Here is a 12,404-nt window from a genome sequence, read left to right on the forward strand (position 1 = left end):
AGCACTGTTTTGCTACACTGCTAGCTGGCTCTGCATTTCTGCTGAGCATGGCTTACCGCCATGTCAGGCTCTAGGCCTGCACTGCCAGATTGCTCACACTGCTCGTCGCTGGCATTGCCACAATTAGTAATTTAAACCAGCATTTGCTGTTTGCTTTAGCCATCTGCTAAAAAGAGACTGCAACGACATTGCAAACACCTTGGTGTGGTATCTGATCCAAATTATGTCAGGAATAAGAGTGGAGAGGGGGGAAAAGTGTGTTTAACAACAATATACTTCATAGGGAAATTAATGTACTTACAATGAAGTAATGCAAATTAAAAAATTATTGTTTTCTGAAATACTCTCTGCTTCAGTGATTTAACCTCTCAAAACAGCATGGATTTACCTAATGAAGTTTTAAAATATTGAAGTGAAGCTGCTGACCTGGCACCAGAATTTACTTAGCTGCTGGAGTGGTTAATCAGCTTTTCAAAGCAGTAGCTTTGGAAAGGGAGTAGATCTTGTTTGTTTCATCTGTTCAATTCCACAATCATTTGCCATCTTTTAAACTGAGAAACCAGCTGAGAACTGGAATAGTAGGGAAGGTTTTTTTTCGTATCTCAAACACAAATGAAAGCAAATTAGGTTTGGAAAAAAAAATAGGTTCAACAAATCAGAATCTACCTGAAAAGTGGTTGTAGCAAGGAAGGGGTTGGTCTCTTCTCCCTGGCAACCACCACCAGAACAAGGGGACACAGTCTCAAGCTGTGCCAGGGGAAGTTTAGGCTTGAGGTGAGGAGAAAGTTCTTCACTGAGCGAGTCATTAGTCATTGGAATGTGCTGCCCAGGGAGGTGGTGGAGTCACCATCCCTGGAGGTGTTCAAGAGGGGATTGGACGTGGCCCTTGGTGCCATGGTCTAGTCATGAGGTCTGTGGTGACAGGTTGGACTCAATGATCCTCGAGGTCCGATACTGTGATACGTGTTTTGAAGAACATGGGAACCTGGAATAACTTGTTCAGCCTCCTGGCAAGAAATCCTGGTTTTGGTTTTTTTTGGCTTACAAAGCCAGACTGGATCCAAGCAGATCCTGATGTATTTCTACCATGGGGTTTTAGGACACTTTATATAGTTTCATCTATCTAGTAGGTCGTGTTTTGGCATTCTTTACATTTAGGTTTCTGTTGAAAGTAGTAAAAGGTGTCTTTAAGAAAATAAGGAAAAGAAAGAGAGCAACTGTTAGTCATTTGATCATTGACTTTCTTTTCCAGAGTGTCATCAATTTGTTTGGTGTTTGCATTTTTAATTTAGTTGCTTTTTCTAATGGGTAAAAGTGACTTGCAGCTAAGTGTGTGCATTAATTTCACCTACTGAAGAAAACACATTCATTTGAAGCCATTGATTAGTTTCCTGGCCTGTGAGTTGTAATAATTCTAAAGTTGGCTTTAAAACAGTTCAATTGAAATCAATGAATACTGCAAGAAGTTCATTAGCAACTTCATAAAAATTGCAGATTTGCAGTCTTTCAGCTTTTTCCTCATGAGCAGACAGGATTAAAATGAATGAATGAATAAGTACATAAACAAAACCCCAGACACCAAACCCTGAAAAGTAAACGCATGAGAACGGGGCACTTGTGAATTCTTGTTACCTAGCCTGGAGTTGGCATTCAGAAGAGAATAACTTAACATTTTCTGTACAGGGTTTTGCCAAGTTATTTACCATTGTATGTTTGCTGTTAGGAATTAAGCTAACAATGTTTTAGCATGCAGTAGAATAGAATAAACCAAGTTGCAAGAGACCTTCAAGATCATCGCGTCCAACCCATCAACCAATCCAACCCCCCTAAACAACTAACCCATGGCACCAAGCACCCCATCAAGTCTCCTCCTGAACACCTCCAGTGATGGTGACTCCACCACCTCCCCAGGCAGCCCATTCCAATGGGCAATCACTCTCTCTGTATAGAACTTCTTCCTAACATCCAACCTAAACCTCCCCTGGTACAGCCTGAGACTGTGTCCTCTTGTTCTGGTACCGGCTGCCTGGGAGAAGAGATCAACCTCTGCCTGTCTACAACCTCCCTTCAGGTAGTTGTAGAGAGCAATAAGGTCCCCCCTGAACCTCCTCTTCTCCAGGCTAAGCAACCCCAGCTCCCTTAGCCTCTCCTTATAGGGCTTGTGTTTCAAACCCCTCACCAACTTCATTGCCCTTCTCTGGCCTCGTTCCAGCAAGTCAACCTCCTTCCTAGACTGAGGGCTCAGAACTAGACACAGTACTCAAGGTGCAGCCTAACCCGTGTTGAGTACAGGGGCAGAATGACCTTCCTGCTCCTGCTGGCCACACTGTTCCTGATGCAGGCCAGGATGCCATTGGCCCTCTTGGCTGCCTGGGCACACTGCTGGCTCATGTTCAGCCTGCCATCGACCAGTACCCCCAGGTCCCTCTCTGCCTGGCCACTCTCCAGCCTCTCTGACCCCAGCCTGTAGCTCTGCATGGGGTTGCTGTGGACAATGTGCAGAACCCAGCACTTGGATATATTAATTCTCCTGCCCTTGGACTCTGCCCATCTGTCCAGCCTGTCGAGGGCCCTCTGCAGAGCCTCTCTACCCTCCAGCAGATCAACTCCTGCCCCCAGCTTGGTGGTGTCTGCAAATTTACTGATGATGGACTCGGTCCCCTCATCCAGATCATCAATAAAGATGTTAAAGAGCACAGGGCCCAGCACTGATCCTTGGGGCACACCACTAGTGACTGGACGCCAGCAGGATGTGGCACCATTCACCACCACACTCTGGGCTCGGCCCTCCAGCCAGTTCTTAACCCAATGCAGTGTGCTCCTGTCCAAGCCATGGGTTGACAGCTTGGCCAGGAGTCTGCTATGGGAGACGGTGTCAAAGGCCTTGCTGAGGTCCAGGTAGACCACATCCACCAGGCGGGTCACCTGGTCATAGAAGGAGATCAGGTTGGTCAGGCAGGACCTGCCCTTCCTAAATCCATACTGGATGGGCCTGATCCCTTGGCCACCCTGTAAGTGCTGTATGTATGAGGAGTGCCTGTGAGTGAGAAAATAAGAACTACATTCATTTAAAAACATCCCATAAAAGAAATCACTTGCTCCTTCCTATTTTTAACTGGCAGACAAATCCTGACTTTGTCAGCACAGTTAAAGACACCAAGCTTGTGTTTAATTGATGGGTCAGGCATAGCATCGTTTTTGTTGACAGCTTACTTCATAGCATGGAAGTTTCAAAACAGCAACAAAAATATAGTTTCAGTGATACTTAATTGATAATATTTGGGATGTGTTTTTCCCTCTTCTTGTTTTCTTTCTCACCAGTTCTCGTCCTACACCTAGAACAAGCACTGCAGTAGAAGTAAATGATGCTACTACTGCCCTCAGACAAAATTCCCCTCAAAGAGCTTCATGCTTGAAAAAGGTGAGTAGAAAAATAATATTAATGGATGGTGGTATCCTCATAGTTAGAATTTTAGCCTGGAATCTGCTTTCTTTTCAGCTGTGTTCTCCATCCTTCCATAATTACAAGATGAGAGCAGTTCCTACAGTGTGCAGATTCTTTGAAATATGTTTGCAGACTTCAGATGTAAGAGTTAGGAAAGAATTTTTCTTTTTATACACTGAGGGGGGAAAAAAAGGAGATTAAACATCTGTCTTCTCCTTTCTCAGGCTACTTTTTGGACCTAGTATATTTTATTCCAATGTATTTCATAGAATCATAGAATTGTTAGGATTGGAAAGGACCTCAAGGATCATCTAGTTCCAACCCCCCTGCCATGGGCAGGGACACCTCACACTAGATCAGGTTGCCTAGAGCCACATCCAGCCTGGCTTTCAAAACCTCCAGGGATGAGGCTTCCACCACTTCCCTGGGCAAGCTGTTCCAGTGTCCAGTTTTTTTTCTTGGCCCTGTCTGCTACTACATACTTTTAAAAGTCCTATGCTGTTTAAATGGTCAACCTATAGGATAATGGTGAAATGAAATACAGTGGGAATAATCAAACATCTAAACAAAAAAAAAAAAATCACTTAAAAAAACCCAACCAAACAAAACAAAAACCCAAACCAACAACCCTCTCTTCTTGTTCTAGGCTAAAAATGTATGCTCAAGTCAGCAGGATATGAAGTCAAGACTGAAAGAGCTCATTTACACTGAGTCTGATCTGATGATAACTCCAATCATTGACAATCCAAAGGTACAGCAGAATAACAGAAAAGATTCAGGAGTTGTGGTTGAGGCTATTTTTGCAGATGTGGAACTCCTTTCCTGTATTGTACAATTCTCATTTTAAAGCAGTTCCACCCAGTCAGCTGGCAGGCTCTCATCCATTTTTTGGCAGTCTTTTATAATCCTATTGTGTTGCTAAGCTGGAGAATTTGAGTTATTTTGGGATTGAACATTACTAATTAATACCTTATAAGAAATAGATGCTACTAAATGCTGTTCTCAGTGCTTTTGCAGATTTGTTTTCTCTTGACTTGCTTTGATACCTGTTGCTTAAATGAACAAAAAAGCTGTGTTTTGATATAGTCCGAATGAGGCCATCTAGGAAGCCTTCTAGATAAGGAGGCAGACCTTTGCAGAGGCACTTTTGTTAAACTTCAGCCATGGTAATGCTTCCTATAAATATGAACTTATTTTCTCTCAAAAAGACAACCTTAAGTTAAAAGAAATGACCTTCTAATTTCTCTCATATGGATTCTAATGTGGTCACAATTTGTGATGAGTTCTCTTGTGCAGAAGCTGGCACTTGCTTGACAGCAAAGGGAAGGTCAAGAAAGAACTGGAGCTCTGCAGTGCAGAGTGTGATGTGTGTCTAGGCATGTGTACTGCTGGTAGAAGGGATGATAGGCAGGAGCACCTTTAGTCTTCCTTCATTTGTGTGCAAAAACTGAAGTAATTTCAGCAGCTTAACACAAAGTGGTGGCTGCAGGTAGTGCAACGCTGCGAGTGAGCATCTGTCTCATTAAGAATGTCTTGCAGCTTTTAGTGTAACAGTTGAGTGTAATGTTTTTTTTTTAAGTAGAACTCCTAATACTTAAAAATCTAGATAAAGTAATTACCCAACAGTATTGTTCTGATAGGTTTGGGCTAGGGGCATCATTGTTAGTGGAGAACTAGAGAGGTAGTTTTGCATGTGAATGTCCTCTCTGTGAAGTCCCGGTTATGTTTTCAGACTCCAACTCAAGTCTTTGCCCTTGATTGATTCCTTTCTTACTGCAAGTCTGAGAGATGAGATTAGGGGTAAGTGTACATGCTGATGTGCACGTGGAGACTAATCTCCTTACCATGTAATGCCAGCCTGGGAATTAATGCAAAATAGCCCTCTAAATTCCAGGAACATGCAATTGGAGTCCCTGCATACTTGGCAATCTTCAGACTAAGGGATGATACTGACACCTGGTAAAGTTGAAGAGCTTGCAGTTTAATCTCCTGGAAAGGCATTTGTGAGATGCTGGCAGTGGTTTTAAAAGCTGAAATGTCAGCTGGTACTGTAAAATTGCCCTGTGTTCTGCAGAGCTGTGGAAGTGAAGACCTTTTGTAGAAAACAGCTCTCCAGTTACATCTAGGCTTCATCTGTCAGAGGCTAAATTCCAGTTACCTTTTCTTCTACAGTTTACCTACTGAAAATTGTACTCAAATGCTCAGTCACTGAGCAGTCATCTAGTTTCATGACTTTCCAGAATATTATGTGTTGTGGGAAAAAATTTCCTACCTTACAAATGATTCATTTGTGATAATGCAGCTTTTATATACACTAGATCATTCTGGAGGATAAAATATATGTGTTTACTGATGAACTGCTAGAGCATGTCATGAGCTCTCAGCTCATGAAGTATTGTTCCCACATATAAGCATGATAAAAGTGTGAACTGAAAAAATCCTATCATTTTTTATCTCCCATTTAAAAATACCCAAACCAATGCTTATGTGTCAATACTAACAATTTAATTGTATTAAAAACACAGAGCTAAACCTGAAACAGCTGCTTGGAAGAAAGCCATACCAGAAAACAATGGAAAATAGTTCAGTAATGAGCAGAGGGTTGTACACCCATCCTGTAGAGTTGTTGCATCTTTGTTTTCATGTTCAGCTCTTTAGAGCTTTCCAGAAATGTATTAGAACTAGTTGTAATCTGTTTACTTTTCCAGATCATGAAGCAAGTGCCAGTTAGATTTGACTTGAAAACTTTGCATTTACCAGCATACTCAGGTATGGATCTGCTGAAGCTGTTAAGTACTGCATAAGATGGTGGAACTTGCAGTCCCAATATCTGTAGCTGCCCTTTGTAGATGATGAGCTCATAGAGTTACAAAGCTCAAGGCTTTTCTGAGACTGAAGCTGCATGTGAAATGCTTTTAGCTAGACCAATTACAAGTGGACTTTACAAACAGTTACATGCCTTTAGTTTCTCTTCTGCCTTCTTCAGTTACAAGCCTATGCTCAAAAGCTTTTAAAGTGACACAGCACTGGTTTAGTCTGGGGGGAAGGGAATTCATAAAGAGCTGAGATAGTATTTCTTCTAGTCTAAGGAAGCATTATTAGACTTTACTGTGCTTGAAGAGGGATGCCAGCCAGATAGTCCTTCTAGAATTCACATAGCACCTCTTCCTAGATAACAATTTTTTCTTTCTATGAAGTATGTTTCTATAAAATATGATTTGAAATGAGAGAAGAGGCGATTTGGATGTTAGGAACAAGTTCTGCACCACGAGGGTGGTGGACAAAAAGCTCAACATGAGCTCTCAATGTGCACTTGCAGCCCGCAAAGCCAATCAGATCCTGGGCTGCATCAGGAGAAGTGTGGCCAGCAGGTCGAGGGAGGTGATCCTCCCCTTCTACTCAGCCCTGGTGAGACCCCACCTGGAGTACTGCGTCCAGTTCTGGAGCCCCTATTACAAGAGGGATGTGGAGGTTCTGGAACGTGTCCAGAGAAGGGCCACAAGGATGATCAGAGGGCTGGAGCACCTCTCCTGTGAGGACAGACTGAAGGAGTTGGGGCTGTTCAGTCTGCAGAAGAGAAGGCTCTGAGGTGACCTCATTGTGGCCTTCCAGTATCTGAAGGGGGCCTACAGGAAGGCTGGGGAAGGACTTCTCAGGATATCAGGTAGTGATAGGACTAGGGGGAATGGAATGAAGCTGGAGGTGGGGAGATTCAGGCTGGATGTGAGGACGAAGTTCTTCACCATGAGAGTGGTGAAGCCCTGGAATGGGTTGTCCAGGGAGGTGGTCAAGGCCCCGTCCCTGGAGGTGTTTAAGCCCAGGCTGGATGAGGCTCTGGCCAGGCTGATCTAGTGTGGGGTGTCCCTGCCCATGGCAGGGTGGTTGGAACTAGATGACCCTTGTGGTCCCTTCCAACCCTGAATGAAACTATGAAACTCTGGAACAGGTTGCCTGGGGGGCAGCTGAGGCCCCATCCCTGGAGAGATATTCAAGGTCAGGCTTGACAAGGCTCTGAGCAACCTGATCTAGTGGAGGATATCTCTGCTGACTGCAGGGGAGGTTGGAATAGATAATCTTTGGAGGTCACTTCCGACCCAAACCATTCTATGTCTTTCAGAGACTTAATTTGTTGAAGAAATTTTCTAGTTGGAAAGGACAGAATGCCACCCAGGCTCCCAATCAAGAATGCTGTAATAGAAAATATTTTTCATTTGGCCAACATCCAAAGCAAAAATGATCATTGCCTAAGGCAGTGGTGTTTTAGTTCATCTTGCATGTTGTTATCAGACTGTTCCAAAATGTTTAACTGTTGTTGTCTGTATTTATTTAATATGGGGCAGAGTTGGGGTTTGTTTTTGCAGTTGTAACACTTTCCTGCCTGTAGCTCTTTGGCAGTCTTGGAAAACTCTCTATTCATGTGAGGAGGAGGTTCTTCCCCATGAGAGTGGTGAGGCCCTGGAATGGGTTGTCCAGGGAGGTGGTTGAGGCCTCATCCCTGGAGGTGTTTAAGACCAGGCTGGATGAGTCTCTGGCCAGCCTGATCTAGTGTGGGGTGTCCCTGCCCATGGCAGGGGGGTTGGAACTAGATGATCCTTGTGGTCCCTTCCAACCCTGACTGATACTATGATACATGTGCAGTGGTCAGTGAACTGATCCATAGATTTTTGGCTATCATCCTGATGATCTGACTTCTTTGTGTTCCTTCTGAAGCCATCTGTGTTCTGAGACTATTAAGGCTTAAGTACCAGTGTAAGCAAATACACACATTTCAGATACATAGATGTATAGGATGGTTTGTGTTGGAAGGGGCCTCAAAAATCACCTAGTTTCAACCCTTCACCATTGATCCTGAGGAGATTTTGTTGACTTCCATTAGTTTTTGCTTCAGCTTTACTCTAATGACATTTCACTTCCTTATTTAGAATTAGTACCTGATGATTAAGGACAACAAGTGCTCTTTCCTAAATACAATGCCAACAAATGTTTACTGAAATGAGGTTGAAGGACTTAAGCAGGTTGCATTTTCAGATTGTTTTGAGGCTTTTATTGCTACATTTCTTATTTTTTTTCCCCCTCTTCTTTGTTATTTCTAAATTCTGTGATCTGCAGACATGAATTGCAACCTGTTTGGTTAGCATTTTAAGTACTCCAATGAGAATTCAAACTTCAGAGCGTGTTTATCCATCTCGGCGTTACTTTCAAGTGCATTAAAGCAACATCAAAGATCCCTTCCCTTTCACTACTTGTTTGCTTTCTATGGTCAGCTGAGACGTTATCATCTATGGAAGACACAGACTGGAATGATTTCTTGCAACGCCTCTGTTCACTGCTTGATTCCCCAGAGAAGAGCACAGGAGCAGCGCGTTCGAAGCTGAATTTACTGCACTATCTCTGTACTGTGGCCGTCCACAAGGAAGTTGCAAGCCGGCTAATTAGCTCCCAGCTGGTAAATAATAAAGCTTTGAAGGAATCCAAACACTTCACATGCTGCTTGTTGCAGGAAAAATCCTCTGCTTCTGGCTGTTTCAAGAAACAGTTGGTGTGCTGAGCAAAATGATTTGGCAAATTAAGTAAAAATAATGGGGGGGAAGAGTTTACCAAATTCTGAGCCAGGTTGTTTGAGAGGGCTGAGGGGAACTTACTCATTTTATCCATTATCAGAGAAATTTGCATCCAGATTGGTTGTAGTAAAAAGGTTGGAGTAAAAACTAACCTTGAAGAGTGTGAAATAACCTAGGATAAAATGCTAGTCTTCATAAATCAGTAGGTGACAGAGAAGACTAAGAAGTTGTTTGAATTAAATCAATTGTTTTTGGCCATTTGCCTGTAAAGAGTAGGACAAAAAACTTCATGAAGCACTGCCTGAAGGAGTGAGCATGCTCCCTGAAGAGGCTGGGTTAGTGTAATCCAAAATGGTGGTTTCACCCTTCAAGACCCATTTGCTACCAGACCATGGGTTTTTAACATATCTCTCAGAAGAGAGACTTCTTTTGCCCATTATGGCTATCCTAAGATGTGCCCTTCCATTACACAAGCTGAAAAGTAAACTACCTTATTCTATAACCTATAGTACATGCCAACTATTTTTGCCCATTACACAATCACAGAATGTTAGGGTGTGGAAGGGACCTCTAGAGATTAAGTCCAATCCCCTTGCCTGAGCAGGGTCACCTGGAGCAGGCCACGTAGGAATTCATCCAGGAGGGTTTTGAAAGCTTTCAGAGAAGGAGACTCCACAGTCTCTCTGGGCAGCCTGCTCCAGGTTTCTGTCACCCTACCAATGTTTTTTATTTTTATTAGATGCTTGTTGGGTGTGTTGTGTTGGTTTTTTAACACACTGATGTTTAGCAGCTTAAGGCAAGAATATAGAAAGAAATTGTCTATATTCTCAGGTTTTGCTGTCAATGTTTGGGCTGTACATTTGTCTATGATGTTTTGCAGATGTTATCCAAATATTTTTATGAAATCAGTGATGTTTGGATGGATGATTGTTTGTTTGTTTATCATTGGTGAACTTCAGTGGTGTAATATGGCCTAATGCTTATTTATCTTCTTTAAACTAGTTTCCTGTATTGCTGCAGCAGCTGCGCGTGGCAACCAGTTGGGATATGTGAGTACCAATTACTTGAAATTAATTCATTCAAGTACAGAATTATCACTGGAGTTTATGAAACGTTATAGGAAATCTCTAAAGTCTTATCCAGAAGTTACATAATTTAGGGTATCAAACAGTGTTTACTTAAAGTCACTGAATAAATCAACCTTTAGTACAACAGTAGTGAAATAAGTATCATGGTATCCTGTTAAAAAAACTAGTAGATGCTTGTGAGAACTATTTCAGTGTGCTGGTGCCCTCTGCTGGTTGTTTTTTTCCTTCAGTGTTTTTTTGGGTAATGATTTTATGATCCTATCACTCCAGTTTTCCCTCTAATGAAACATTTAAAACTGATTTGCTGATCTAGATTTAATCTCTGTTTTGTCAGCTAGACTGAAGTTTCAAATGACCTTTAGGGGTTTTCTTGTTGTAAGGGTGTCTAGTGATAGGAGTTCTATTTTTAACCATCTTTTTTGCTTTATGAGGTTACTAACACGCTACAGAAGCATGGGCAGCTACTGTGGTTGTGTGTTGTCACAGAATCATAGAAACATAGAATGGATGTGGTTGGAAATGACCTCTAGGATCATTGAATCCAACTATTGGGACTCTTGAACGTGTCCAGAGCAGGGTAGAGGACTCAAGCACAGGTCCTGTGAGGAGAGGCTGCAGGAGCTAGGATTGCTTGGCCTGGAGAGGAGGAGGCTCAGGGGAGACCTTATTGCTCTCTACATTTACCTGAAGGGAGGTTGTAGCTAGGAGGGGGTTGGTCTCTTTTCCTAGGCAATGAGTACCAGTAAAAGAGGACACAGTCTCAAACTGCACCAGGGGAGGTTAAGGCTGGAGGCGAGGAGAAAGTTGTTACCTGTTGGAATGGGCTGCCCAGGATGGTGGTGGGGTCGCCATCGCTGGAGCTGTTCAAGAGGGGATTGGACATGGCAGTTGGTGCCATGGTTTGGTAGTCATGAGGTGTTGGGTGACAAGTTGGACTTGATGATCTTTGAGGTCTTTTCCAGCCTTATTGATTTTATGATTCTATGACAAAGGGGAATAGTTTGGAGCTGAGGGAGAGTAGGATTTTAGAGAGAAGTTCTTCAGAAGTAGGGTGGTGGGACTCTGGAATAGGCTACCCGGGGATGTTGTGGCTGCCTCCTCCCTGGGGGTGTTGAAGGCCAGGTTGGATGAGGCCTTGAGCAGCTGAGTTTAGTTGAGAGGTGTCCCTGCCCATGGTGGGGAGGTTGGAGCAGATGAGCTCTGAGGTCCCTTCCAGCATGAACCACTCTGATTCTATGTTATGAGAAAACTGAACATGGCTGTGACTGATTAGTGTGACTGTTAATAATCTAAATAATTTTCTTTAGTGCTGCAAGAAAGAAACTCATTGTGCACAAATTTATTACTAAATCAAGCTGAAACACAGGAGTAATTTGATGATACAAAGCAAACCAAAATAAGAAGAAAATCTGAGCTGTGAACAGCACTTCAGATATTTCCTGCATTTACCTATCTGTGTAAAATACAAAGGTGTAGTTGGTTTGGTGATGTTTTCAAATGCTTTTTTCTGCACTTACAAAGAATGTGTTTGATCTGCAGCCGTGCCACAGTTGCTCGAGTGATTGGTTTGCTGGCGTTACACACATCTGAACTTGGAGCAAGTGTGCCTGTTTCTGAGGTAGCTTTCTTTTTCCTTCATCTTTTTGCAGGGGGAGACTTCTGTTACTGCTTTTATTATTCATATCAGAAACTTTCACTGGTTTGCCTTTTTTTGCAGCCTCCTCTATTTTTCTTGCATGTGTATGGGAACATAAATTAATTCAGTTAATCAAACAAACAAACTTCTGAGATCATTCTCTGCAGTTCTGGTTCTAGTCTTTGCTAACCTGTCCTAGAACTACCTACAAATGACAAAATTCAAAATTATCTCCTTGTCAGAAAATAAAGTCATTGTTAATAATGTATGACAAGAGGAGTGGTGATCTATTTGGTTATAGAATGACAGAAAGGTTTGGGCTGGAAGTGACCTCCAAAGGTCATCCAGTTCAACTTCCCTGCATTCAGCAGGGGCATCCTCCACTAGATTAGGCTGCTGAAAGCCTTGTTGAGCCTCGCCTTGAGTTATCTCCAGGGATAGGGTCTCAACCACCTTCCTGGGCAACCTGTTTCAGTGTTGCACCACCCATCATGGTGCAGAACTTGTTCCTCACATCCAATTTAAATCTGCTCTTCTCTCATCTCAAACCATTGCCCCTCATACTGTCACTGCTGTCTCTTATCAACAGTCCCTCTGCAGTCTTCTCGTAGCCCCTTCAGGTACTGGAAGGCTGGTCCTAGGTCTCCCTGCAGCCTTCTCATTTTGCAGGCTGA

The 12,404-nt window shown here is 42.9% G+C and overlaps 1 protein-coding gene across 1 annotated transcript in view; it reads left to right on the forward strand.

The window, feature by feature from the left end:
• ULK4 (unc-51 like kinase 4) overlaps positions 1-12,404 on the forward strand; it is a 165,337-nt gene that overhangs the window by 15,790 nt on the left and 137,143 nt on the right. Inside the window, exons 12-17 of the mRNA XM_068152788.1 lie at positions 3,322-3,421; positions 4,092-4,196; positions 6,154-6,214; positions 8,710-8,891; positions 10,009-10,055; positions 11,634-11,712. Coding sequence (XP_068008889.1) covers positions 3,322-3,421; positions 4,092-4,196; positions 6,154-6,214; positions 8,710-8,891; positions 10,009-10,055; positions 11,634-11,712 — 574 coding nt within the window. The remainder of the gene's footprint in view (positions 1-3,321; positions 3,422-4,091; positions 4,197-6,153; positions 6,215-8,709; positions 8,892-10,008; positions 10,056-11,633; positions 11,713-12,404) is intronic.

This window comes from Melanerpes formicivorus, unplaced genomic scaffold (genome assembly GCF_026170545.1).
Source record: "Melanerpes formicivorus ecotype bairdi unplaced genomic scaffold, bMelFor1.0.p_v2 SCAF_24, whole genome shotgun sequence".
Classification (NCBI taxonomy): domain Eukaryota; kingdom Metazoa; phylum Chordata; class Aves; order Piciformes; family Picidae; genus Melanerpes; species Melanerpes formicivorus.